The sequence below is a fragment of the Pagrus pagrus genome, assembly GCF_965226575.1.
Source record: "Pagrus pagrus genome assembly, chromosome: 13".
Classification (NCBI taxonomy): Eukaryota; Metazoa; Chordata; class Actinopteri; order Spariformes; family Sparidae; genus Pagrus; species Pagrus pagrus.
Genome location: NC_140197.1, coordinates 3,175,027 through 3,202,953, shown reverse-complemented (window position 1 = coordinate 3,202,953; position 27,927 = coordinate 3,175,027). Strand labels below are relative to the sequence as shown.

The following is a 27,927-nucleotide window of genomic DNA, read 5'->3' as shown; positions in this document are numbered from 1 at the left end:
CCAATCACCTTAGGGTTATTTTACACTCTGCACAGTGACTACATGGTCATGAATATGCAGGTTAGATCATCATGAAGAAACATTTCAACCATCATATTATTAGCACGTTACAAATGATGTGTTTTCCTTTTGCTGTACCAATTTGTTAGTAGCCCTTAAAAGATTCATAATGGATGGATGACAATGAAAAACAAAAATGGACTTTTGTAGTGTTGACTGATAATGATGCACAATGATACTTCTGTCTCCCTAATCTATCTCTTATGTTGGCTATCATTTGGGTGCATCACTTGGCTGTGTTACTCAAAAGTGTGGGCAGTCCCAAGTCTTTTATGCTCATGACCCAGTTTAGCTTCCATTTGTCAGCGCTTTGACTGTTAGCTTTCTTCAACAAATGTATTTACAAAGAGATTGTCCAAACATTTCAAAATGACCAAATACATGTTAAAATATATCAATTTTCACACATTTTGGCTAAGTTTGTCAGGGTTGCACTTGGATATCTGTCTATTACTTACTTCTTACTTAAGTCTGGGTTTAGTTCAAGAATACCACATTTTTTAAGCATACAATGACAGCATTTATTTTCATCAAAAAAAGGTATGAATATCCACGTTAATCCAGCTGAATCCAAATCCATATTTACAGTACCACTCAAAGTGCACCATGAGTTTTATTTCAGGCAACCCCAAAACACGTAACGTTCAGAGTGGGTGGTTTAGTTTGTGCATTTCTCTGCTGAGCTACATGTGATCCCACTGATCTCCACCCAAACTACAGTTCCATCTATTACAGTAGCATTTTAATAAACAAACAAAAAACAAAGACAAAGACCCAGCTCTGTTCCTTTTATGACACACAATATCACATCAAACTGAAAAACAGTCATCAAGCTAATGACCAATGCTGTGTTGGTGTTGATCAATGATTTCCATCCATAATATGCTCACTGTAGGTCACCCATTTTACAACATTAAAGGGGCTCAATGTAACAATTTAAAGCAATGTACATGCATTAATCACTTTTTATTGGCTATATGTGAGCAGGTTGTAATGTGAAAAATGAGACCTTCCCTGTCCGTTCGGATGCCTATACAAGCTTGTGGACGTGTTGAAGTACTTTAATGCTGCTGGACTGTGGATTTCTTTGTGAAGGACTCGGGTCAAATTTTCTGTGACAGTAGAAAGGATGTGACTTTATGTAAGTTCTCAAGGGCCTCGTCTCAGTGGCACTCTCCGCTCAGCTAACGGAGAGAACAGTAGCTAATGTTAGTTAAGAATCTGCTAACATAAACTAACGAGCAGCTTCCTGCTAAACACAGAAGTTCCACATGCCTACTGTAGACTGGAGGGCATCTGTGAACAGCTGTTGCTACCTGAGATCTGCTAGTTGACGGTACCCTGTGGAGCCTGTGACCACTAATAACAATACAGAGCAGTTCCTCTATGAGTGGGTCTTCATTTCGTTTGTCATGAGCACACACACACACACACACACAAGCCAATGGATGACGTGAAACACATTTCCACCAATGGTTTTAAAGTCTTCCACTGATCTACAGGTGGTGGTGATGCACCAATGGAGGCAATCATGGTTGTAAATATTGCAGGTTTCCAAACTATGTAGAAATCAGCTTTGAAAGTGTTTCATGAGACAGGAAATGCGCCCAACATGTTTCTGAGACCTCAAGGATACACGCAGGAAGTTGGTGAGTAATACGGTTTCAGAGACACTGATTGAAATTAAAGATGTTTACAGACTGTTAACATTCAGCCACTAAATGCATCTGTACCTTCTCCCCTTCCATCCACATCGCAACCACACTGTCGTTTGAGTCATCTGCCCTCTCAAATGGTTGCCAGTTTGTTAATGCTGGATCGCTGATGTTAAAATTGTTAACGCGAGCTAACGCTAGCTAATGTTACCATAGCTAATGCTCGCTAACTTTGGGGCAGTACAGGACATGGGTACAGTATGCTGCATAGTGTAGAAATCAGCCATTTTTCGTTTTTTCTACCAAGACTGTTGATGCTGATGAAACACTGATACCAATGGTGATGTTCTATTGGCTGACAAACCTTGTTAGAAGCTGGAATCAACCGTCAGAATTCTTACACTGAGATTAACAAAACAATCATTTTGGACCCCACAAACATTTTTTACATTATGAATTCATAATCATAATCATGCTTTTAAGGAAAATGTATACTTTTATTCTGCACCTTTCTACAAGCTCTGTAGATATACTTTTTTGTAAATGATTTGTAAACATAAAAATGTTTAAATAAGCGGTTTATTTGGAGGTGATTCCTGACTTTACTAAGACGAGATAAATAATGTAATTTCCTGTCAACAATAGTAGTTTGAATGATCACCATGAGTTCAAGTGGCTGAAATCTTCATTTAAAATAACCTTTGAATTTAACTCTTAAGACTTTGCCAAATAACATCAGTTTCACCTTACTTGTCCCGATGACTCAATGTTTCATGTCCAGTCGACCTTTTGCTAAGCGCTACCCACTTACTTAGTGCTGTGATTGTTGCTAGCTTCTCACAGTGCACACACAGAGAAGAGAACATGAACAGGTAACATCTGTAACTGTACTAAATAATGTAGTTCTAGGCTGACGTGCCCATTCCTTTTGGAAATACTTCTATTGGTAGTAGGTTAAAGGGACAGTTCACTCCAAAGTAAAATTTTTGTTTTGAGGGTGAACTGTCCCTTTAAGCAAGATAGCCAGGCATGCTTAGAACTGCAGTTTACCCTACAGCAGACAACCATACCTTCAACTTTTTTAGCCTGCTCTTCTATTTTTGTCAAGGTGTTAAAAAGACACCACCTGTGCCAGTAGCTCAGTTGGTAGTGTGCGCCTCATGCTCAGAGGCTGTGTCCTCGCTGCAGTGGCCCAGAGTTCAAATCCGACCTGTGGGCCTCTACTGCGTGTCTTCCTCCTCTCTCTCATCGCATTTCCTGTCATCCCCTCAAAGCCATGAAAAGGCCCAAAAACAGACAATAAAAAAAAGACACCACCCTCCAAACTCCGAGACACTGAGCCTCTCTGACTGCAGCTCCATGTATTGATAAATTTAAAGCTTGACAGGCCTGCTGTGGCATTTGCTGTGGCATTTGCCGTCTAGCGTAAGGTTGAATCAGCCATGATTGGCTCTGTAGAATTAGGCCTTTTCATTTAAACAGCATCTTTGGAGAGCCTTTTAGCAGTTGTAGTCTCCATGTGCAAAGAAGGGACCTGACGGCAGCTCAGTTCTGTCACCACTTTTTAATTAAATTCCTTGAAGACACGTGAACTATTATAAAATCATGCAAAATGAGTGACCTATTCCTTTCCAGTCTCCAGTGACTCCATCTGTTCAGGTCTGTAAAATGTCAGAGTTGCAGTCTCTCCCTATTTTTCCCTTGGGCCATGTCACCTGAAATTCACACATTTTCACATTCTCTTCGAAAATTACCTTCTTAAGTTACTGCTTGATATCAGAACCAGCAGATTTTTTAAAATATATTTTTCATCATAGCATGGCTGAGTGTTTCTTTGTTGCCGGGGGTTAAGACCATCAATGGAAATGTAATAATAATTCCTCCAGTCAGTGGGTGATCATTTTCATAACTGCCCTCTGTTGGCAGGCTTTGAATGTGGACAAGTGATGAAGAGAGGGTACTGTAGTCTTTAGCTAACATCCATCCCTCTGAAATCCAGCCAAAGAAAATGATAAGAGTCTTTAAATCCAATCTTAGTGAGTTCACACAACAAACAAAAGCACAGTACAGTGGAGACATTAGAGTCCTTATGGTCTATTTCACACTTCAGACCCATGTCTGGTCTGTACCCTCACTGTGCCGGCCCACACAAGTTGTGTTCAGATTGTAGAAGTGTAGAAGGCCAGCACAGAAGATTGTCTGCAGTTCAGTCAGTCGAGCTTAGCTGAGATAAGTGTAGTTTAAATGTCCGTTCAGGTCTGTCCAATCAGCAGGCTCAGCTGCTCTGTGGTCTGCTCAGCTAAGTTCGGTTTGGCAGTGTGAAAGAATCTTGAATGAATCCTGCTTCTCCTCCCGTGGCCCCGTAGCTTGACATCTTTTCATCTTCTACTTCAGGAGCCACTGATTCACTGAGAAGAGAAGAGAAGAGAAGAGAAGAGAAGAGACGAGAAGAGATAATTAGGACAGAAAGGATGGGCATTGTGGTGTAAAACAGAACAAAGAGGTGCCTCAGGTTTCAGAAGTTGTGAACACAAAGTAAGGAAAAGAATGTGTGCATGATAAGAAAGACGAAGGTAAAGACGGAAAGGACTAAAACTGTGTCCAAGTTCCATATTATTTACTGTGTGAGGTCCCCTGCTGTTAGCCAGCAGTGTCTGGACAGCTCTACATACACATGTGAACACCACCAAGACACATTGAGGACACATTTGAGATTCGATCACTCAGACCACATTCAGAGGTGGTCTGGGCCACATGTGACCACATTCTTTTAGCAGTGTGTACACGTGTCCTGGACCACATCGTAGGACAACTGATCCAACCATTGAACTAGTAACCACAATATCACTCCATTCAACAATCACATTGTGTATGTTATTGAGTGAAGTTTAACTTTTTTATGGATTTGTGCAATAACATGGAGCCGGTCAGGCATTTCACAGTCCTCTTTGAGCCGTGTGCTTCAGAGAGTACTGAAAGTAATAATATCATTCATGCCCCAGAACATATTGTTCCTGTACACTGCTAACCAGCAGGTACAGGTTAACAATGCGTTTATGCTGTAGCACCAAATATCATTGGTGCTGTAGATTGCAGGCATACACGGATCAAAGCACCCTCTCCAGATCCATTCTCATCGCTCAACCGAAAGCTGTCTCACTCTATTAACGTCCCAGTAATATGAGATGCAAACTGCCACCTTCTGAATGTCGTGGCCTGTTGGCCAGGGGGAGCACACGACTCCTTTGTGCTGCAGAGTAGTTCCGTGGGGATGCGTCTGGCTCAAGGAGCTGCTGGAGATGGGTGGCTGATTTGTAATTCTAAAAACCACCATCCAGTTTAACTTCTATGAAACTCAATATTATAAAAATGTAACATAGGTGACCGAGGTTATGCCCTCACTCCGTGGCTGAGCGCACCCGCTCCGTGGTAGAGTGCACAGTTGGAGTGCTGAGGAGTTGACTTCTCTTATTTTTTCTCTTGACAAAAAAGTAAGTAATAGAAAATATAAGAGACATCTAAGAGAGTGCTGCTGCATGTGGAAATAGAGTCGTTTTCCACGTAACCTAATGTCACCCCCACAGAGGGTAAACATGCGTAGAAAGAATATAATTATTCCAACCGCACAGAAACAATGGGATTAAGCATAAGCGATCGGATCAGTCTGGTGACATGAGGCATTTTAGTTCTGATTGTGCTGATTCTGATTATTCTGATTATGAGTGTAATATTAGGGTCCATGTAAACACAGCTAAAATGATAAACAGAGACAACAAGACACAACTAGAGGGACTGGAGGTACACAGTGGAAATTACTGAGTATGAGCAAGCTAGCAGAGATAAGAAGAGAAATTCAGTGAATAACCCTGTGTAGGAGAGAGAGAGGGACGGTGAAACTAACTCGAGCCAAAACAGAAATCCATTCGTTTATTTCCCACCAGGGATCCTCTCATCGCCGTCGAGTCTCTCTGCCTTCTTCTCCCTCCATCTCCACTGCGAGGAGTCTGAGTGTCAGAGCACCTCTGTACCTGTGTGCTTCCAAACTTGCCTGTGCATCAGTCATCATTTTATTCCAATGTGATCTCAGCTCTCTGGTGCACCGTTTCATCATCTGCCATCATCACTTCCAAGGAGAACGCAGTATTGTTCGACTGCTTTGCCTGCAAGTGGGGCTTGAACTACACGTACAGCTCAGTTCAGTGATGGCAGTGTTCATACAGATTAAACATAGACAAAATGTATAAGAACTGACAGTCTTTGTAATGTTACCTGCCTGTCCAAGAGAAAATGTGCCTCTCTGTGCATGTCTATGAGGAAACTGCCAGGAGGGATTATCCTAGGAACAGCCTATGATATTTCCATTTTTTTTTTTAATATGCTTTCTATGTCTCTTTGTACTGTACTGTACAAGTCTAACATCAGAGGGAAACTCAAGTGGCCTAATGTCGCTATATCCTCCCCAAAAGAGATGAAGGCAGCGATTAGAATAAGCCAATTACTACAGTTTGACATGTCCCAGTCTTCCAGTCTGAGAGACTTTATTCCTGACGGATTATGGATGGTGACATCAATGAAATGCTGACTCCTATGATCTTCATGAAGTCCACTAGTTTTCAGAAGCAGTTTATATAGCAGGTTTATACATTATCGGTGCGTTTAGGATTCCTCTACGTGGAACATTTTTTTGTTGATTAGTTATTATTAGTTATTTGTACACTACTCAAAATGAGTTATTGGGATATTTTAGTGATTCACTTCATTGTTTATTCTGAGACATATCTGAATTTGTATTTTGTGAATATTTTTGGTCCCCAAAAAATAATGCGACACATTTCATTGGACTTTCTTGCATATCCAGTATCCAAGTCTTTCTGTCCTGTGCTGTTTTGAACCATGCCAGTTTGTGATGTTTCCAGTCAGGCCGAAGTTTCTGTAGGAAGTAGAACCTTGTCTGTGCTTTTTTTAACAAGGGTGGTGATGTGTGATGACCAAGATAGGTTCTTAGTGATGGTAATGCCAAGTAAACTATAACTGTTCATCTGCTCCACCTCAGCTCTACTGATGTAGACAGGGTTGTGTCTTTGCCTCCTTTTTTCTAAAATCAAAAATCAGCTCCTTGGTTTTGCAAGATTGTTGATTTCCTCCCGATATGAACTCTCATCATTATTTATAATGCGTCCGATGATGGTGGTGTGGTCCTCATACTTCACTATAGAGTTCTCCTGACGTCTGGGAGTGCAGTCATCTGTGCACCTGTGAACAGGAGGGGGCTGAGCACTCACGTAGAGGAGGACCAGGATTTGTTACGTCCTGCACAGGCTCTTAGCTATGCTGCCATAGGTTTGGACTTCTGGGGGATGTACACATTCATATCTCATTAATACATGTTACCGACTTGGCTTCTTCCCCAGAGTCTCTGTGTCCCGTCTCGCAGGTTCTCATGGATGGTGGTCCTGCTGCTGTGTGGAGACTGAGCGAAGGATAGCTATGACATCCTCTGTGGATCTGTTGGTTCTGAAAGCATACTGGTGAGGGTCAAGGCTGGCAGGGACGTTGTCTTTGTGCTGGGGAACCAGTTTCTCAAAGCACTTCATCAGGATGGGGGTGAGAGCCACAGGGCGGTAGTTATATAGACTTGACAAAGCAGACTTTTTAGGTACAGGAACAATGATGGCTGTCTTGAGGCAGGAGGGAACTAACATCTCACACTCTCCTGTGAGAGTGAGATGTTAAAAATGTCATAACAACAGCCAGCTGAGAGGCAAATGTTTTTAGTACATGGCCAGGTATATTATACTACTATAATACTTTCACGACACGATGTCTTTACTTTTACTCAACTATGACTCAAGGTTACTTTTAACAAGTGAAATACCAAAAGCTGTTTGATCTTTGGCAGAAAAGGTTGTGCTTATGACGATTCACTGCTCAAATGAAGGCGCTGATTCAGAAAATATGCTTTCAGAGCCTTTAAATGTTAACACATCATTAATAATACATAACGTTTTAAAATACAAGACTTTCACTCAAGGGTAACCCTGTGGCGTCAGGTATTTGACATATAAATCTTATCTCGTCCTCTCTCAAAATCTACCTCAGTGGATGATATCAGATCAGACATTTTTGTCCGTTATGTTAAACTACCGTTTCCAACATTGCACTCCTATTGCACTGTCAGACTCCCGACGGACAGCTGAGAGTAAAAGGATCAAAATCGATGCAGCAGAACCACATATACTGTAACACTAACAGGCAGATGTCATGATTTCAATTTTGATGATCTTATAATACTGTTACCCGGATGCTGATTTTTTTTTGCAGGAGATCATTATTATTTTGCATTACTATTATCATTATTATTATTATTTGAAGGGAGTGCAGCTAGGCAGAGAGACAGAGGATACAGAGAATCACACAAAGTATGTGTGAAGTTAAGTATAACTGGAAGCCACTGCTCTGGACTGCAGGAACAGTCATATCTGCCTTCAAACACTGACTTTAGGATATGCTGCTGCAGCCAGAAGTCTTGTTCACCTCCCCTTTAATTAGGTTCCCGTGTTAGCATGGCAAATGTCCAGCGGAACATTACAGAAGGTGTGTTTGTCTCCACTCTGCATGCTCCTTCCTCTGCTTGTCTTTCTTTTCATACATTCAACAGCGTTGGCTCAGAGTGCTTTCAGACACCTCTACCACACAGTGCTCTCTCTGCTCCTGGACCGTGAATACACAAGCTCCTGTTGGGGCTCTGTATTGTAACAAACCATTATCAAAGAGAAGCAGAGGCCGCGGAATCCATTTGGTGTTGTGGAAAACACACCGGGCTCAACCGGATCGATAACAAAGATATTTGGAGAGCGCGGAGCACTGAGAGGATACGAGGACTCCCACACTCACTGCGTAACACTTCCACATTTGGTGTGCATGTGTGTGATGTTCTTTAACGCCAACCAGCTCACCTACGCTTTCCCAGTTTGAAATCAGACAATAAACCCCCACACATTTTTTTTTTATTTCCATATGTGTCTCACCCTTCTGATGCTCCCAGGGGGTCCCCTCCTGTTTCATTCTCTATTTTCACATTCTCAAGACTGTGCTGACATGGAGTCATGCTCAGTCAACCTTCCCTTCCCACTCCAGGCAGCTTTAATGATCAGCTGTGTCTCCACTTCCACTGACTTCTCTCAGTGGCTCACAGCTAGCCTGAACCCATTTCAGATTCAGACCTTTAAGGATGACACATTCAGATCTCTCCCTGGTGCTGATAAGAGGCTAAAAGCACTCAAGTACTTCAACTGTAATTCACGTAAGGTGTTGATTTAAAGACTGCAGAGATGAGCTGCTGTCTTAATGTCTTAATTTGTCATGACATTAATTTATCTTGTCCTTAATTATCACATTTAATGGGAGTGAAGTCTAACAGCAGGCTAAGAGTTCTGCTCATTTTAATTAAACTTAAAACATTTTTTCAGCAGACTGCAGCTGTCAGTAGTGTCTGTCTGGTTCGTATGGTCTTGATCATCGTCATACAGTGCTGATAAAAGGATTCACCCCTCTTTGAAGATTTCATTCTTGCTGTTTCACAATGTTGAATTAAACGCATAATATGTCATTTCTGCTGCTCGGGGCCCTAAAAAACAAAACAAAAGACGTTTGCTGGGTGTTGTGAGGAGCAGGGCAGAGCCGCCAGCTCTGGAGGAGGGAGTCAGGTGCAGAGCCAGACCTTCCGGAGGAATAAACACCTGGAGTCACATCAGATTCTGATCTGATCCGGAGCTGACTATTCAAAAGGATTTATTATTTCCACTGGGTTTAATGGAAATGTTCCTGGTTGTTTATGAGGGAGTTATTGGGGTCCATGAGCCTGAGAAGTTTGGCAGAACCAGCTTCAAAATATCTCCAGTCTTGGCACACGCACGTACATACTGCCCTAATTAGCTTTAACGAGATGGAAAGTGCAAAAAAAAGAAAGAAAACAAATCTTGCTTGGCATTAATTTCTGGCAGGATAGAATATTTCATGCTTTATTTATTGATCAACGCAGAAACATCACTACTCCTTCTCCCCCAGCCCTCCTCCATGTTACCTCTGTACTGTGGGCGGAGGGCGCGGTTGTTGGGGCAGTCGCGGCCCTGCTTGCTGAAGTTGATGTTGGTGCGGATGCAGCGCTGCAGCAGCGGCTGGGTGGGCCGGGTGTTGTCGCTCATGCTCAGGAAGATCTTGTAGGGCTCATTCTGGCTGAGGAGGCGCAGGGAGTGCATCTGAGGAGGAGAGGTGGAGTGGTGAAGAACAACAGGTGGAGGCTGAGCAGTTTAACTCACTGGTTTAGTTCACTTAGGACCATTCCAGAGACCGGCATTCAAGGTAGGCTTGAACTGTGCTTCTACAGAAATATGCGTATGTTTAATGCTACAGGCGTTATCTTTCTTAAGACTGTAAAGGAGACCTATTATACGTTTTCATTTTTTCCTTTCCTTCAGTGTGTTATATGTTCTTGTGCATGTTAAAGATCGTGACAGTTGAAAAGGTCCTCAACAACAGAAGCTCCTCTCTCCCACAGAAAACACTGCTCCTAAAATGCCTTGTCAGTAGCCCTGCCTTTAATTCAATGACTTCATGACATCGCAGTGTCACAGAGTCAGACATTTGCATAATTTATGCCTGGCGGCTAACTTGGAACGTAAAAACGAATAAGAGGAAAATGAGTTTTCGAGGGGATGGGGGGCTTAAAGAGACAGGAGTGTTTCAGACAGAGGGGGAGTATAAAGCTGCTGCACTGGACAGTAATAAAAAACTGATGTGGTGAGCATAATATGTCTCCTTTAAAAAGACTGATTTGATGTCTGTCACAATTTGGACTTCTACTAGTAGTGTGGGTTTAGGGCTACAATATGAATTGACTGAGACTGTGTGACAGCAAGTAAACGCTGTTTTTTTAGGGCGTAAAACAAAGTCCTATAAACAGCAGTCACTAGTAACTTCTATGGGGGAAATGAGTATACAGATATTTTAATATTAAAAAACATTTGGAGATTCTCAAGAAACGCGAGTTTCCAAGTAACTCTGGAAAGGGGATTCAGTACACATGCTCTATGGGTACAACAACTAAATGTGAGGGAGCTGGCAGAGGCTTTTTGACATATGCACCCAGTGAGCCGATTTCACTGGACTGAATGGGGTGCTATCTTTATCATATGCCACCCAGTTAAGTACACTCATGGCATTACTTAAGTACACTCCCTCTCTAGGTTATATTTCTGAACTATCTTGTGTATGTTGTTCATCTTGATGTACATCTTGATAAACAATTCCAAATAAACCTTGATATTTGTTTATATCACAAGAAATTGATTTGTTTTGTGGTATCATTATTGGAAAGGACTGAAATATATACAAAAACTTTGGTACATATAACTAGAACTATAACTATAACACTGTACTTGGCTTCATACAATTAGCTTCATGGGTATTGTCACTTCAAGGTATTTTATAGTTTAGCAGTTTAATTTTGAGTTGTATGTGTATTTAATATGCTGAGCTGGCAAGTTAAAAATGTATCAGCAGCAGGAATCTCTTATCTGGGTTCTCTAAATATAATTAAATCTTCAGTGAACAGGCCACTAATGTGTTCTTTGAATCCCATCTCTCATCCTGTCACATTTTTATTTTGCTATAATGCTTGCACTAATTGGACAGATATAGGGGGCAAATAATATAGAGCTCATATGAAAGTCTTGTCTGGTAGCCCCTTTTTTAATCTAATCCCATTAGATAAACATAGATTCACCTGATTCTGGCAGTCGGTTCCTTGTGAAGCGTTCTGATGTATTGTAAAGCTTTGTCTCTTTTTTATTTAACCCAAATTGAGCCCCAGAACACGGTGGCTCAGTGGTTAACACTGCCGCCTCATGGCTTCAAATCCCAGCTACGGAACGGCCTTTCTGTGTGTGAGTTTGTATGTTTGGTTCATTCTTCTCTCCTGATCAAAGACGTATTGTGAAATCAGGTTTCATCACACACACCAGGAGAATCTTCACAGATGTTCTCTCTAATCTCAAAGCTGCACACACTACAAGACTTGAAAATATTGGCGCATCACACACTGCAGGATGTTACTGTGACCATCGTGCCAGAGGGGGCGATGCTGCAGCTCATGTGACCTCTCTCACGTGATCTCATGGGTAAGCAGATGTAAACAAATGAGAGACTGTGGCGCAACAACTTGCTGCAGCAATGATAATGCTTTGCAGAGAGAACAAACGGAAGCAGAAGAAACAAGTCTGGTCGATTACTTGAGTCCAACTATCATCACCATTATTATTATTATTATTATTATACTTTTAGTATTATCAATATTCATATCTCAATGAGTAAAACTGTTACTACTCTTGTAGCTGCTGTACCCCCCATCCCCGTCTCTCCCACAGTTTCACCCTCCTCCCCACCCCCCACCCTCTCTCTCCCCCCCCCTCTCCCCCTGCTCACTTTGGAAGGTGTCATGAGATGACTTCTGTTGTGAATTGGCGCTATACAAATAAAGATTGGTTGGTTGGTTGGTTGGTTGATAATTAAATGGTCGGGGAGACGCAGTTGTTTATTCTTCAGTGAGAATGGGAGGTGAGATTTGAACTGTCAGCTTTAATACCTATTAGCAGTAGGATGCTAGCTAACGTTACCCTCAAGGGCTGGGGCTGTTTACTGTTGCTTGGCGACACTGTCAGCTGAAAGTACGGATGTAATGACAATTGTGGTTGTCCAGATTTTGAATCTTAGATATCAAACATGTCTGATGGAGACAAAGGTTTAAGACTAGATATGTGCACCCCTCACACTGACAGATGATCTGGGCAAAAAGAGATGGAAATGAAGAGGAAAGAGAGAATGATCCAAAAGGGTTGCCAGACAAATGAGAACAAAGGAGTGGTGAGTGAGAGTGGGAGTAAATAAAGTGAGAGCAAATGGCAGACAGTGTGTGGGAGTTGATGACTTTGATGCTTGCAGGTGAGTGCTGTACTGGATTGTAATGTGTTGCACTTTGACGTCGAGCTTCCTGATTTGAAAAGTCTGGGTGTGAATCTGATCCATCCGGCTGCTCCTCAGTAACGTCACTCTCGTTTTCTGGTCAGAAATCAGCTCCACATCATGTGTAGAGTTACAGCTGCATCACTGCCACTGCGTGCAGAGGTTTTTCTTTACATCACCGACTGAATCTTATCCAGTGTTGAAAAAGGTGCAGGAGAAGAAAGTCTTTTTCTGACTTTGAGAATACTGAGTGAGCAGAGAGGGTGCAGTGTAATGTATGGATGGTTTTGTGTGCTCTGTGTATGTACATGCAATGCATTTCATTACATTCCTGTTACAACACAGCCTCTTTTATCTAAACCACTTGGGGAAAAGGAGATGCTTTAGGTTACAGGTTATAAAGTCATTTTTTGCAATTCAAAGCTGTTTTGCGCCCTGTGCCAGCACGGATATTAGAAATTACATTTCTGCCCCAATAAACAGGATGTGTGTTGTTGTTCCCTGTGTCACATTTACTTTTCCTACACTCACGTACCTGCATCTGTGTCACGTACACAGGCTTGTTGATGAGTATCCAAGTGGACGTCTCGTAGCACGGAGGGATGGTGATGGAGCCCTCATAGGTGATATAACGCGTGGTGTCGGGATAAAGGTCGGCTATGTTGAGGCCCATCAATAAGAACGCATCATCTAGAGAGAGAGAGAGAGAGAGAGAACAGGCAGACAGAGGGAGTGTTAAGCTGATGCAGTGTGTTGTGTGAAAGTCCGTTATGTTCAGACCCATTAACAGGAACGCACTGTCAGAGAAGAAGAGGGGAGAGATGAATCCTCAGTGTGTGTGTGTGTGTGTGTGTGTGTGTGTGTGTGTGTTTGTGTATGTTGTTCATGTGGAATTAAGCAGAAACCTCCTGGGCTAGAAAATGAAGCTGACGGTGTAGTACCAAAAACCGCAATTCTTCAAATGGCCACTTGAGGCTCCAAAAGTCAAGTCAATCCCCATAACAGCAGAGATCAGTCACTGATCTTCACCTCTCAGCTGTGTTTGTGGTGTCAGTGCCTTTTGCATAATTTTGAATGGAAATACTGGACAGATAATATATCTTTCTGTGTGGTTAATTGGGGTTAATTTCAGCATCCATGTTAACAGGTTAGACCATCCACACTGGATGCCTGAGACACGCTTTTTACGCGCATGTCAAGCCTGGCTGCTGTGTCGGGTCAGCTAGAGATTCTGAGTCCTGCCTATTTCTACCCCGACACACACGCACCCTTGCCCTTAAGCACTGCGGAAGTGTCGTTACCGTTGGGTTGGACAACATCCAAATCTGCAATCAAGAGCCCAGACAGGCCTTCTTGGAACAGCTCACGACTGGCAAATGAGCGTGGACCTGGGAACCCAACTCAAATTCAAGCCGTTGTGCAGACCACCCTTCGACCGAACATTGTGCTGCTCTCTGAAAAATGGGTGGCCATGCTGGAGCTCACAGTGCCCTGGGAGGAGCGGATTGAGGAGGCCAGCGAGCTGGTGGAGGAGTGCTGCAGATGGGTGTGACATGATATGCTCTACCCTATTTGTCTGGAGTAACCTTCCTCAGATGGCCATATCTTAAGCGTTGCACCTTTTAAATCCGTATGATTTAATTTGGCTAAAGCAGGAACATTGGATCCTCTCAGCCTGTCCTCAGCAACATGCGGCAGAGGTGCTGAAATCCACTGTGATCTAATGTTACTTTAATTCTCTCTTATTTCACTGCTTAATGGAGGGAAATGTGCTTTACTCTCATACAGAGAAGTGATGGGGGAAAGAAATGACACTGCAGGATAACAGAAAGAAATGGACATTTCCTTTTTTTGACCAGTTGCAAGAAATGATTTGCTTGTGAAACAACATTAAGTATGTTAGAGCAGCATGTGTGTGTGTGTGTGTGTGTGTGTGTGCTGTTGTAGTAATTAGGGACAGAAATGTGTTTAAATAGTCACATTATGGTTATTCATCTCCCATTTATGGATCAATTGCTGGTAACCACAGGCTTAACTGTTCAGTTTTAAGGTTAAGACTTGCGTCATAGTTTTTGTTGGTGTATATCTCCAGGGAATTATTATAATGTCCTCTGAAGTGACAAAAACAAGTTTTGGTGTGTGTAGTTGTGTCGCTCGACTATGTTTAGCCCCATTAATAGGAGGGAATTCTCAAGAGGGTCATACATCTTCACGGCAGAGGTTGGAAAATGTAGCACTGATTGGTCTAAAATTAAGAAGGCTTTCTTGCTGAAGGAACACCAGAAAACATGTGTGCATGTGTGTGTGTGTGTGTGTTAGGGCTGTCAATCCTCCCCTCAAATCATATTCGAATTTCTAATGCTTCTTATGTTAAATATTCGAATAATAATCGATTTTTTTTATTTTTATTTTTTTTAATTATATCATTATATACACCGGTACCTGCTTATTATTAGGCCTACGTCGCGCGTCCACTAGAGGGCAACCAAATCTGTTATGTAACATTTGCAACGAGTTTTACCAAATCAATACAAAACTTCATGAAGGGAAATCGTAATGTTATTAGGCCAGTAGTAGTAGTAGTGCTCGTAGTCGAGTGGTACTTTAACGACTTACAGCATAACTTGCAAATGATGGTTTCTCTGGATGTAATCTTCCCGTTTCTTGATGGAAATCCAAAATTTTTCCACACAACGCTTTTTAAGTTTTCAGGAGTTATGCTTTCCAGCTCTGCGTCCGTTGGCGCGCTGCTCCCCGCCATCTTGTAAGCATAACAATGCCAAACGTCATGACGCACGACGTTGACTTTGATTTGCGTCGTTGCTAAGGCACAAGTTCGAACGTCAGTTTCCACACTCGAATCTTCTCATTTTTTTAAAATTCGAATTGTATTCGAATAGCGAAGTTTGTTTTGACAGCCCTAGTGTGTGTGTGTGTGTGTGTGTGTGTGTGTGCGAGTGATGTGTTGCAGTATGCAGAGCAGAGATAAGACTAAATCTCAGGTTATAGGGAATTAACTATGTTCAAGAAAAAAGTAGAGATCAGTCTGTCAACTTTTAGACCTCAAAAGGTTTTTAGCAAAGTCTTTTAGACAAGTCTTGCCACACAGCAGCCATTGTGGCAACACCTCCCAGCAGTCATTTTGGGCTAACAAGACTATGTTTCCTGATTCAGCCGTCATAAAGCAGATGATTGGCCTTTGGGGGCAATGTGTGTCATATAACCACCATCTCTGGTGTTACAGACTTTTCCAAAGGCTTTCAGTGGTTCATCTCTCTTACAATGTCTTTGTTTTTAGCCATGCTAGCTGTGTCACAATCAAAATATCTCAAACAACTGTCATGATCCTGGTTGTGCGTCTGTGGTTTCCTGTTTTATTTGAAGTTTTACCCTCATGTGTCATGTTTTGCTTTTCATGTCCTGCCATTTTTAAATTTCCCCCTCCCTTTTACTGTGTCCACCTGTGTCTCGTCTGTAATCAGCCCTTGTGTGTGTATATAGGCTGTGTCCCAATTCAGGGGCTGCATCCTTCGAAGGACCCGACCTTTGCGGCCTTCCAAGGCGAGTCCTTTGGAGAGACCTTCGAAAGCCGCGTCAACCGTTGTTAAATGGGACGGTCTAGCCTTCGGAGCATTTCCTGGTTGCGTCACCAGATGATCCCGCCCCTTACCCTTACGTCGCGATTTCTGTTGCCCAGGCCCGCAAAAGTGACGATCTACACCACTTGATGTTGCCATTTTCTCTCTTTCTTTCTTCTTTTTCGGTTGCGCAAAGGATCTTGGGATATGGGAGGCTGCGAAGGATAGTAGCGTTGCGTCCTCCAAAAAGAGGGAAAAGAAGTCTGCATTTGTGAGGTGCATTTGGAGGAGCCTTCGAATTGGGACAGCCTTCGAGCGGCGTTGTGATGTAATTGGCCTTCAAATGCGTCCTTCGAAGGATGCAGCCCCTGAATTGGGACACAGCCATAGACTTTGTGCACCCTCTTCTCTTGGTCAGTTCGTGCTGTGTTACCATCCTGTGTTCCTCTGTGTTACACCTGAGCCTGTTCCCGTGTCTTCCAGCGTCTTCCCATGTTACACCATGGTAAGTTTCTGTTTTTTGTCCCTCTTGTTTTTTCCTGAGTTATACTTTTCTCCTTTTGGTTGTTACTTGGTTTTAGCTTTTTTGTTTTTTACTTTGTATTTTGGGGATTTTGTCTTCTTGGTTGTTTTTTGGATACTCAGCTTTTTGTTAATAAGGCTCCCTTTTGTTCTCTATCTTGTCTTCCCTTGGTGTTTTGCTTTTGGGTCCTCACTATATTCTTGCCATAAATCGTAACCAAACGAACTGATCAAAAATGGACCCAGCACACACAAGCATGCAGTTTGAGGTTATTTGGGACAGTCTGTTTTTATGTTTTAGGCTGACACCAGCCACTGTTCCCCCTTCTCCGTAGGGGTCCCAGCCAACACCAGCCAGTGGTCCCCATTCTCCGTCAGCGTCCTGGCCAACCTCCACAAGTGTTTCTCCATTGGCAGCCTGGCTAACTCCAGCTCCTGTTCCTCCATCGGCGGCCCGGCTGACTCCAGCTCCTATATCTACGTCAGCAGTCCAGCCGACATCCACCAGTGGTTCCCTCTCAATCCTGAAGTCATAGTCCTGGGGAAAGCCACTGTAAAGGATACCAGCACTGTATCCCCTGTTGCGCAGGCTGTGTTTTGTCCCAGTCTAACCGTGTTTACAGGGTGCACAGCTAATGGTTACACTTAGCGGTTACTCTGGTGATATGCTGTACCCTATTTGTCTGGAGTAACCTTCCTCAGATGGCCATATCTTAAGTGTTGCACCTTTTAAATCCATATGATTTAGTTTGGTTAGAGCAGGAACATTAGTAAATCAGTCCACATTGATCCTTGAATAGATATGAGGGATTCTCATATCCCGTGTCCACAGCAGCTTTATACTGTATGAAAAGCTTCTCCTTCACTTCATTAAATCCCTACATCCATCTGAAGACAGCAGGACGGATGTGTTAATAAATCTTCAGCCTCTGACTGGACGTCCACTGTGTCTATCTTGATTAATACATCTGCACACACCACTGGACTGCTACAAAATAAGCACATATGCCTCTAACTCATCAGACTGCTCCATTATAACTCTGTATTTCACTCTGTATGTCAGAGACATCAGATTACGGGAGCTCATTAAATCTGTGCGTCACAGCCTGCTTTCCAAAAAAAATTGCTGTATCTAAGAAGATTGTGATTGGTTTAAAGAAATGCAAACAAGCCAGAACATTTTTTCCCCGGTAGCAGATTGAGAACTGGTGCAGCCAGCCCTTTCTCTAACACTGACACATGCTGTTTTTCCATCAGCGCTTTTGGCCATGGCAAATCAAACTGAACTGCAGGAATTGGCTTTTCTATCACCAATTCTAGCGGGGCCACACCCGCGATGGTCCTGCTCCCGAGTAAGTCCATGCCGGACCCGCCTTGCCTCCAAGCGGGTGACATCTCCAGATTGCAGCCAACCTGTAACAAGCTCCTGTCTCCCCCTCAAATCGATCCTCAACTCATGTCTGTGCAGGAAACCCAAGAGGCGTTTTTAAAAGTCAGTGTGTTCAGCTCAGTACTTTTGTATCTCTCTAACTCTGTGTCTGTGAATCTCTTTCGGTTCGCTCATCTTGTTTGTTCTTTCAGACATCTGCTGTGTTTTACTCATTCATCGTGTTCACTTTCAGCTGTTTCAGGAGTCATGTTCAGTTACTGCTGCTGAAAACAGATTTCCTGTAATGCTGCATAATGATAAAAGCTTTTTAATGATTAATTAATGGGGGGCTTTTATTGTGAAGAAGCTATAGGAGATGAAACCTGTTTGTTACTGAATTAGCGGAGCCACTTTGTTAGCGGTGATTCTTCAATAGTACTGCAGGGATCGTGAGAAGCACGTCGTTGGTTAAAGACACACCTTCAGCAGGTAGCCCCACTGTGGTGGAAATGCAAATCCCTACCATGCCCAGTCAAATCGAGTAGAGCCAGGCCAGTAGATGTGATGTAAAAACGGCAAGTGCTGTGCTGGTAGCTGTGGCTATGCAAGGTTAGCTCGCCGTCACACAAAGACCATAGAGGGTGGACCCAAATACAAAGGAGGGCAGGCCGGCAGCTCAGCAGCAGAACTTTTCTGACACGACAAACACTTAACTGAAATGCAAACCAAAATTACAAGGGGATGAGGTGCAGGTGGAGAGAGGTGGAGTAGCACAGGTGGGGGGAATGAGGTGAAGAAACAACAGAACAGCAAAGAAGCTGGGGAGGGAGAAGAAGGCTGGGGAGGAGCACAGAAACACAGGAGGGAAACAGTGAAAACTGTACCACAAAAACCTAGAAAACACAATAAAAGCAGACAGACAGCATGACACCTGTGGCCTAACTTTACACTAAATTCTGCTCAAATTCAAATATGTTAACACATTTTTGAGACACCCTGCAAACAAACATTTGGGACTTTGTGATTCATCATGTAGTGCGACACAATTCAAATTCTTGGTGCTGTATCGTAGGCAACTGGATGTGTTTCAGTTTCTTGAAGACATTTCATCTCTCATCCAAGAGGCTTCTTCAGTTCTAACTAACTGAAGGGGAGTCGCAGGCTTTTAAACTCTGTGTGGGAGTGTCCTTACAGAGTCGTTAAGGACACGTGTGAGCTCTGAGTTTCAGTTTCCGGCCTTCATGTGGGTTGCTAGAGCTAGGTGAGCCCAGGTGTGAATGGTTGTTAAGCTGTCTGGGGAGAGAACTCAGTACTGCATTGTAGGTGGGTGATAAGTAATGTCGTAGGCCACCTCCTTTGTTCAAAGACGTAAGATGTAAAGATTTAAGTGGACAGCAGAGTCTTGACCTGAGGAGTTGGACCTCCTGTGTTGTGCCATTTGTTTATGGAGAGGTTTTTGTGTCTCCCCAATGTACAAATCTGTGCAGTTCTGGCTGCATTGAACAACATAAATTACATAAACCTGTTTATGCCTGGATGTTCAAATAATGACGCTTTGGGATTGTAGGACGGGTCAACTGCCATCCCAATGCATCAGTTTTTGACGAGTTGGGAATGAGACATAACATGACTTTAGTTATGTACAGTCGTGGTAAAAAATTTACATCCACATCCACTGATGGAATGAGTGGAACACATACTACTTTGAAGCTGGACCGAAGTTTGCTGCTGATCCCATGGAAAAAAGAAAAAGCCTTCTGGTATTGTTCACCCAGGTGTTGTGTTTCCATCAGAGCCGACTGAAGCACCTGTGACTACTGCAGAGTCATTTTAAGTGGGAGTGAATGCTGATTGTACACATACACATTGAGCCCTCAGGTCATCAGGGACAGGTCTACTCAGTGTCCCCAGGGTCAGAACCAAGCAGGGTGAAGCTGCATTTAGCTTCCATGGTCCTCACCTGTGGAACAAACTCCCTGAATGCCTGAGGTGTGCACAAACTGTCAGCTCATTTAAATCAGGGCTGAAAACAGTACTGTTTACTGCAGCTTTCCTATAGTGTAAGACCTTTCTGTTTGACACTGCCTTTCGCCGAAGCAATTTTAAGGCTTTGAACTGCACTGTAACTTTTATTTTCTCTTTGACTTTTGTTTTCTGTTATTGTGAATAGTAATTTTTGCTGGATTTCTCTTGATCATTGTGATAGTTGGGCGACTCGGACCAATTCAGGGCAGAGTAATACCGGGTTCTGGGAACGCCGGAGCTAACAAGAAGAAAAGGTATTTTTCTCCTATTAAGCTGTTGTGCCGCTGGATTGGGGGCCAACTCAGGGCCGAGTGGAACCAAGTGGAGACAAGGGGTCTCTCAAGGTTATCACCGCTGGTTGGCTGCTTTTTCAGAATTTGTAGCATAAACAAACTGAAATCACGGTGACGACCAGGTCTTGAGGATAAATATAAAGTGCACTGGGACGAGTGACAAGTAGAACAATGGGAGGTAAATCCAGCAAAAAAACAGGAAGCTGGCATAGGAAATCTATTCTATTTTAGCCTACTTTCCTATTTCTTAACTTGTTTCAATGTTTTGTTTTAATGTCTATTTCTTAACTTGTTTTAATGTTTTGTTTTAATGTATTTTAAATGCTTTTACTGTAATTGTATGCGCCTGTAAAGCACTATGAGTTGCCTTGTGTCTGAATTGTGCTATACAAATACACTTGCCTTGCCTTGCCTTGCCTTGAAGACAAAAGCCAGATGTTAGTGGGTGGGTTTTTTTTTGTCCAGTGTGAAAGGGTTAACATTGTACTTATTTTAACTCAAACCGCAATCTTTTCCTAAACCTAACCAAACTGCTAGCGTACAACAAAGGTCTAGGTTGCCTGTGGCTGGTACGCTTCAACTGTCATGTTGTTTTGGGAGTCATTGGCGACCAACCTATTCAATCATTTAGGTATGAGGATGTGTTGTTGTGGTCCTATAATATTTGCATATTTTGTAGCAAAAAGGTTATTTACAGCTTATATAAAGACCTCATTTTATTTCAAGAACAAGATACAGACTTTGTCTAGGAACAAAACACAAAGGGAGGCTTCGTTGGTGTGTGTGTGTGTGTGTGTGTGTGTGTGTGTGTGTGTGTGTGTGTCTTACGTCTGTAGTTGATTCTGGTGATGGTGTCTCTATTGAGCATGCGGTTGAGGAAGGAGTTGGAGTTTTCAGAGAGCTGAGAGATGTCAGAGAGAGAGAGGGGTCAAATATTCATCACAAGCCGCAGCACAGCACAACACACACACACGCACACACACACACACACACACACACACACACACACACACACAAACGCATGAAGCACATTGCCTACGGATTGAAACAGTGATCTATTTTTTCCTGTCCTGCAATCCTTACATTAGTATAATGAAAATCCATAATCCACGACTGAGAGGTTATGTTTATAATGTACCATATGTTACGAGTCAGTTAAACCACCCGATAAGCTCTATTTCCTAATTGGCCCTTCATTATGTTCCATTGTATCCAGAAGGACCTGCTGACCTTTATGAAGATGGAGACCACCGCGATGCCATGAGGGCTCTTAGCTGCCTCAGTGTAGTTGGCGTACAGATCCTGGTTATAATGGATCAGCTGGACCTGACAGAGACACACAGTGACACAGAGCGTTACAAGCTAAACTCAAGCAATGACCAGAACATGTGTGCTATTTTTCACTTGATGGAAATGGTTCGTTGGTTGTCAGTACTGTTGATTCATCACTCTTTATTCACTGGTCTTATTGAATGGGTTAGTTTCATCAGAAAGGTCAGGTCACACCACAAAGTGGCACAGCAATATTAACCTGCGCATCTTTGCAAAATATGAAGGTGTAGAAGCTTCAGTAGCTCACCAGCTACTGGAGCTAGTAGCCAGATAGGCAGGCTGCCTCTGCTGCCGCTGTTGGTGTTCTCTGTTAATGTTGACTGCATTGTGGATCAGGGGCCTTATTTATTATTAACAGTCTTTCAATCAGTTTTGATCTTAAAGGGGTAGTTGGGGTCTTTTGATGTGGGGTTGTATGAGGCGCTTATCCCTAGTCAGTGTATTACCTGCAGTAGATGACTGTCTGACAGCTGTCCATCAGAGTGGAGAAGCAGCTGGCAGGAAGCAGGGCTTTCTACTGCATAAGCTATACCAGGAGCAAGACATATTGTATTTTAATAGGTCCCACCTACACCAAAGGAAAAGCCTGTTTGACAGCAATGTAAAGCGCCCCAAAATGGTAAGGACATAGCGTACACTTAACCGGATATACATATTTTTTAGGTGAGACATCTTTCTTCTGGTACAGTTTCAGCAGTAAAAAAAGCTCTGTGATTTTCCTGCTGGTTATTTTGGGGTTACTGCAGTTTGATACACATAGGTGTGTTCCTGGCTTCAGTCTCCTCTAGTGTCGCCGTGATCTTGTCTTCCAAAATGTCTGATTTTGTATATTGGTTAATGGTCAGTCCTCACTGAATCCTCACCTGGTATTTTATAAGTGGAAATCACAAAGCAGGTGCTGTGACTTTAAGTTGACATACACTACCGGTCAAAAGTTTTAGAACACCACACTTTTTCCAGTTTTTTACGGAAAATTATTCAGTTTAGTGTCTCATTGCACTCTGAAATGAAAGCATAGAACAAATAAGCAATTTGAGTTGAAAAAGAAAACATGGAATCAATTCATAGACCAAAATGTATTCTAAACTTTTGACTCATTAAAGTAGCCACCTTTGGCAGATATAACAGCTGAACACACTCGTGGCATTCTTTCTACAATAGAGATCAAATATTCTTCAGAAAGTTCTTCCCAAGTCTGTTGCAGAAGCTCCCATAAATGTGTGGCACTTGTAGGTTGCTTGGCTTTCACTCTTCTGTCCAGTTCATCCCAAACCAGCTCAATGGGGTTTAAGTCTGGAGACTGTGCTGGCCACTCCATGTTTTCAAGCTTACCATCTTGTTCTTTTTTCCTGAGGTAGTTCTGGCATAGCTTGGACTTGTGTTTTGGGTCATTATCTTGCTGTAGGATGAACCTCTGACCAACTAGGCGCATACCAGAGGGTATTGCATGGTGCTGCAGAATGCTGTGGTAGCCGTTTTGGTTCAGGGTGCCTCTCACTCTGTACAAGTCACCGACCCTGGATCCAGCAAAATAGCCCCAGACCATCACACTTCCTCCTCCATGTTTGACAGTTGATGTCACACACTGTGGAACCATCCTCTCGCCTACTCGGCGGCATACTAAGATCCTGCGTGATGAACCAAAGATTTGAAATTTGGATTCATCAGTCCATAATACCTTCTTCCAGTCTAAAGTAGTCCAATGGCGGTGTTTCATGGCCCAGGCGAGCCTCTTTGTCTTATTCTGACGTCTTAGCAATGGCTTCCTTGCTGCAACTCGTCCTGTCAAACCTGCAGCTCGAAGTCTTCTCTTCACAGTTGAAACTGAGACTTGCTTACTACGACCACTATTAAGCTGTGCTTGAAGCTGTTGTCCCGTGAGCCGCCTATCACGCAAGCTGTTAACTCTCAGAAACTTGTCCTCTGATTCAGTTGTGGCTTTGGGTCTGCCAGACCTCTTCCTGTCAGAGTTTCCCCCAGTTTCTGAGTGCCTTTTGATGGTGAAGAAAACTGTACTCACTGACACCTTGACTTTCTATGCAATTTCCCTGTAGGAAAGGCCTACATTTTTAAGTGTTATGATGGTCTGTCTCTCTTCCATTGTTAATTGCCTTTTTCTCGCCATTTTTGTAGCAACACACTACTTTCTGCAGTACAATACTGTTCACCTGATGCTCATGAGGGTCTGGTACCACAGTGTGTTCCAACACTGCTTTTATGCAGACAGAGGGGGTTGTAAGTAATCAAGAAAAGTTGGAACACCTGTAGGAATTAGTAGCACCAGCTTTCAAGGCTGATTCAACCTTCACTGCTGCAGAACAGCTTTAAATTGTTAACCCACTTTGTGTTCCCTGAAAGAGGCCTTTTTGTATAATTCTGAAATGTACATTATTTTTCACTTTTGGGTAATCAAACCTTTTTTTTTAACCTCTGGCTGTTCAGTACTTACCTTTGTACCATTTCAAGCTATTCATTGGACTTGCACGACTTGAATTGCAATAAATAACTGGAAAAATTAGGGTGTTCTAAAACTTTTGACGGTAGTGTAAGTTTACAGCTCGCAGGGGATCTTGTATCAATCAAATTGAAGCACACTGTCTCTTTTGACCATCCAACCTGACCAACCACCCGGGGAGGAGAGGAAGAGATCCAGTTATGGACCATGCTCATCTGGCTTGGAATTCAGGCTGCTCCTGGATGATGTCCAGGTAAAATGGACAAATGGGACTCAAGCTGGCCAAACATTGTGAAATCAGAGACTGTTGTGTCCACAGAGACCTATCTCCACCACAACATCTCAAATCAAGCTGTTGCACTCGAAGGGCGGTCGGTGTTCTGAGCCGACAGAGCACAGAATGACTGCAGGACCACAGCTGGATGACGAGAGGTGGCTGTTTATAACATCCATGCTTGGTGCATCACGTCAGAGTTGATGGACAGTGTTTACCTGATGTAAAAGTTTTGATAACATCACCATCTTGTTGCTGCTGTTAACATCCGCCCGAATAAAAATGAAAAAATGCAGTATGTCTTTTTGTATGTATGTGTATAAATAACTGTATATATGTTCTATGTGTGTGTAACATGAAGCAGTTTACAAACTTTCATTTCATTATACAACCCTGAGCTGTATAAGCGAACTGAACTTTGGACTAACTGTTATGAAGTGTGAACGTGCAAACTCTGCCCAGAGTTTTTAGCCCTGGTGGATTATTTAAAGATTCTGTTTGAACTAGGCTTCATAAACTACACCTCATCCTCCAGTAACTGCAGTTCTTTGTCTTTTTTTTTGTTCTGCTCGAGGAATTTTGACTCCACTTGTAAGATTACATCTTCCTCCAGAAAATCTCAGATGCAGAAACACAAACCTAGTCTGCTTAGGAAGAGAGAGAAGGATCTTAAACGTTTACATTTTCCTTTTAACATCTCTGCGTGTCCCTCTGGACATACCAGATTTACAACATAAATGCAGCATCATGTTCACGGACCATTTAAAGGTGGAGAAGCTCTGAGAATTTCCACACAGTCCCAAACTTCATGAAGACAAACACTCGCTTTTCTAATTCAGACAACCTGGTCTGGACTCAAGACTGATAACACGCTTTGAGATGAGCTACAACAACAATTGCTCATATATGAAAAGTTTTGCTTTTAACGAGACATGACTGTTTCAGAATAACTTCTTCAGTGTGGGTGTTTTGTGTACCCTTTTCTGTTTCCTGTGTGTGTTTGCACTTGCAAGTGTGTGTTCATCTGAGATATATAAAAAAAAACATGTAGTCATTAATCATAATGAGCTTGCCAATGTCTCTGTCTCCCATCATTAATTATCAGCCTGTTAGCATTCACTGCTCTGCTCTTCCTTTAAATACAGCCTCTTTAATCCAGTGTGGATCGTCTCTGTCTTGTCACTTACCTCTCCAGGAAAGCCTTGTCCGTTGAGGAGGTGCTCAGAACCCTGGGAGTCCTCGCTCCCAAAGTGGAGGCGGACCTCCTCCAGCCTGTAGCTGTAACCCAGCGGGCCCCCGGAGATGTTCACCAGGTGGGCTTTGTCTGGCCGCAGGGACACGTGCTTCCCTGTGTTGTACATGGTGCCTCCCATCTACAGAGAGACAGATAGGTCAACCATGCGCTTGTTGTAATATCACTGCCAGTATTTTATATCTAATATCTGGTGTGTTTTGATGGTAAGTGGAGATATTCAGACAGACTAATGTTACATGTGGGTGCCTCTGTGCTCTTAAAGGTCCGCCTTGTAAGAATGTTGTCTCGTTCCCAACTCGTCAAACACTGACACTCTGGATCTTGGGTTGGCCGCCATCCCAAAGCGCCAGTATTTGATGAGTTTGGAATGAGAAACCTTTCATACAAACTGAACCTTTGACTTTTGCAGGAATTTCCTACATACTAACATCACTTGTTATTTAAAGCTAACTAGCTGTTGACTGCTGTTCAACATACTTTATTATGAGCGGGAATTAACAACAGAAACAGATGTTTAGAAAGTAATATGATCCCAAATTATTGCCATGCCAAGTATTGTCACATGACCTGTGTGTTTGGTGAAATATGGTCGGTAGTATGTGATAGAAATTTATACTTTTCATATTACAGACATGGCAGATTTCGTATTGCAATAAGATCACAGACGTCCTCTGCAATAATTACAAATTACTACAGGTCTCCAGATAGTACTAGTCCTGTGCAAATAGGGCTCTGCCAGAAAAATTCAGTATTGAGCACTAGAATGTCGCAATCATGCACTGAAAATACAACTCATCAAAAAAGTTGGTACGCTGTGTAAAACACAAAAAGAACAGAATACAGTAATTTACAAATGAACTGCATTCACTGACAACAGTTCTATGAAGTGTTCCTGAGTCCATGTAGTAATTTCCTTTATACAATCATGTGTTCCACAGAGTGGTGACCTCGCCCCGTCCTCGTTTGTGAACGTCTGACCCTTTCAATCATGATCTTACCAATGAACCAGTGAACCCGTTTACCTGTGGAATGATCCAAGCAGGTTGTTTTTGGAGCATTCCACAACTTTCAGTCTGCTTCTGCTCCTGTCACAACTTCTTTGAAACATGTTGCTGCTTCACATTCACAAAAAGCATCTATTTACAAAAATCAATGTAGTTGACGAGGTTGAACATTAAATATGACTCCCTCCCTTCTATTTTTTCATTCTTACTTTATCGACGGTGATATGTTGTGGTTTCTTTCTTGTGACAAATGTACTTGTTGTAAGTTGCTTTGGACAAAAGCATCTGCTAATGCCCTAAATGTAAATGTCAATATATTGATGTTGTACCGTTTTCAGCTGAGTCAAAAAGAATTAGCTGATGATCACAGTCTGTTTTATTTCAGTTTCACACAGTGTGGTGGCATCCCAACAAGTTGCTATTCAATGCAGCTCTAACGAGCTTTTTGTCTATTACCATGTGGGTGTTTTTTTTATTATTATTGTCAGAATTCTAAGTGTAACATTATGCTAAATGAAACTTTCACACAAAGTGCTGTAATGAGCCCCATTTTTATTTTTAACATGGGTAATCCCATTGCCTCCAGCCCTAGCAGCTCCATGGCCCACTTATGGAACTATAGCAGCTTTGTCTTCTGATGAAATGCAGAATGGAAAAGTAGGATGTGCTGTGATGTGTGACAGGGTTTCACTGCAACCTCTTTTTTTCATATCTTTCATGGAGACTTTAGTGAGCTGACTGCCTGAGCCTAATTATGGAACAAGAGGACAGTTCTGCTTCACTTGTTCACTCTGGATATTAATGTGATGCTGTGCTGAGTTAAATAAAGTCAACCAGAGCAGGAGGCACTGTATGCTGCAGGCAGGGCAAGAACCAGTGGTTGTGTGTGTTTGGTCATGTACTATAAATGAAATTGGATAGGCCCATACCATATTGATAATAAATTAATATGTTATGGGTCTATGGCCACTTTGAAGGACTTAGAACACTGTCCTACCTCTCACAGTCATCCAACCAGTAAAACAAAACAAATGAAGGAGCTTCAATGTTCTGAAGAAGCTGTTTTTTATGTAAAAATGCATACTG

The 27,927-nt window shown here is 42.6% G+C and overlaps 1 protein-coding gene across 1 annotated transcript in view; it reads right to left on the bottom strand.

Annotated features, from left to right (window-relative positions):
- Nucleotides 1–556: 556 nt before the first annotated feature.
- LOC311268759 (carbonic anhydrase-related protein 10-like) overlaps nucleotides 557–27,927 on the bottom strand; it is a 111,389-nt gene continuing 84,018 nt past the window's right edge. Inside the window, exons 4-9 of the mRNA XM_084372579.1 lie at nucleotides 25,770–25,955; nucleotides 21,752–21,847; nucleotides 21,350–21,422; nucleotides 13,270–13,424; nucleotides 9,799–9,973; nucleotides 557–4,123 (exon numbers count right to left, since the gene is read on the bottom strand). Of these exons, the coding sequence (XP_084228705.1) occupies nucleotides 4,101–4,123; nucleotides 9,799–9,973; nucleotides 13,270–13,424; nucleotides 21,350–21,422; nucleotides 21,752–21,847; nucleotides 25,770–25,955 (708 nt within the window). The 3' untranslated portion in view covers nucleotides 557–4,100. The remainder of the gene's footprint in view (nucleotides 4,124–9,798; nucleotides 9,974–13,269; nucleotides 13,425–21,349; nucleotides 21,423–21,751; nucleotides 21,848–25,769; nucleotides 25,956–27,927) is intronic.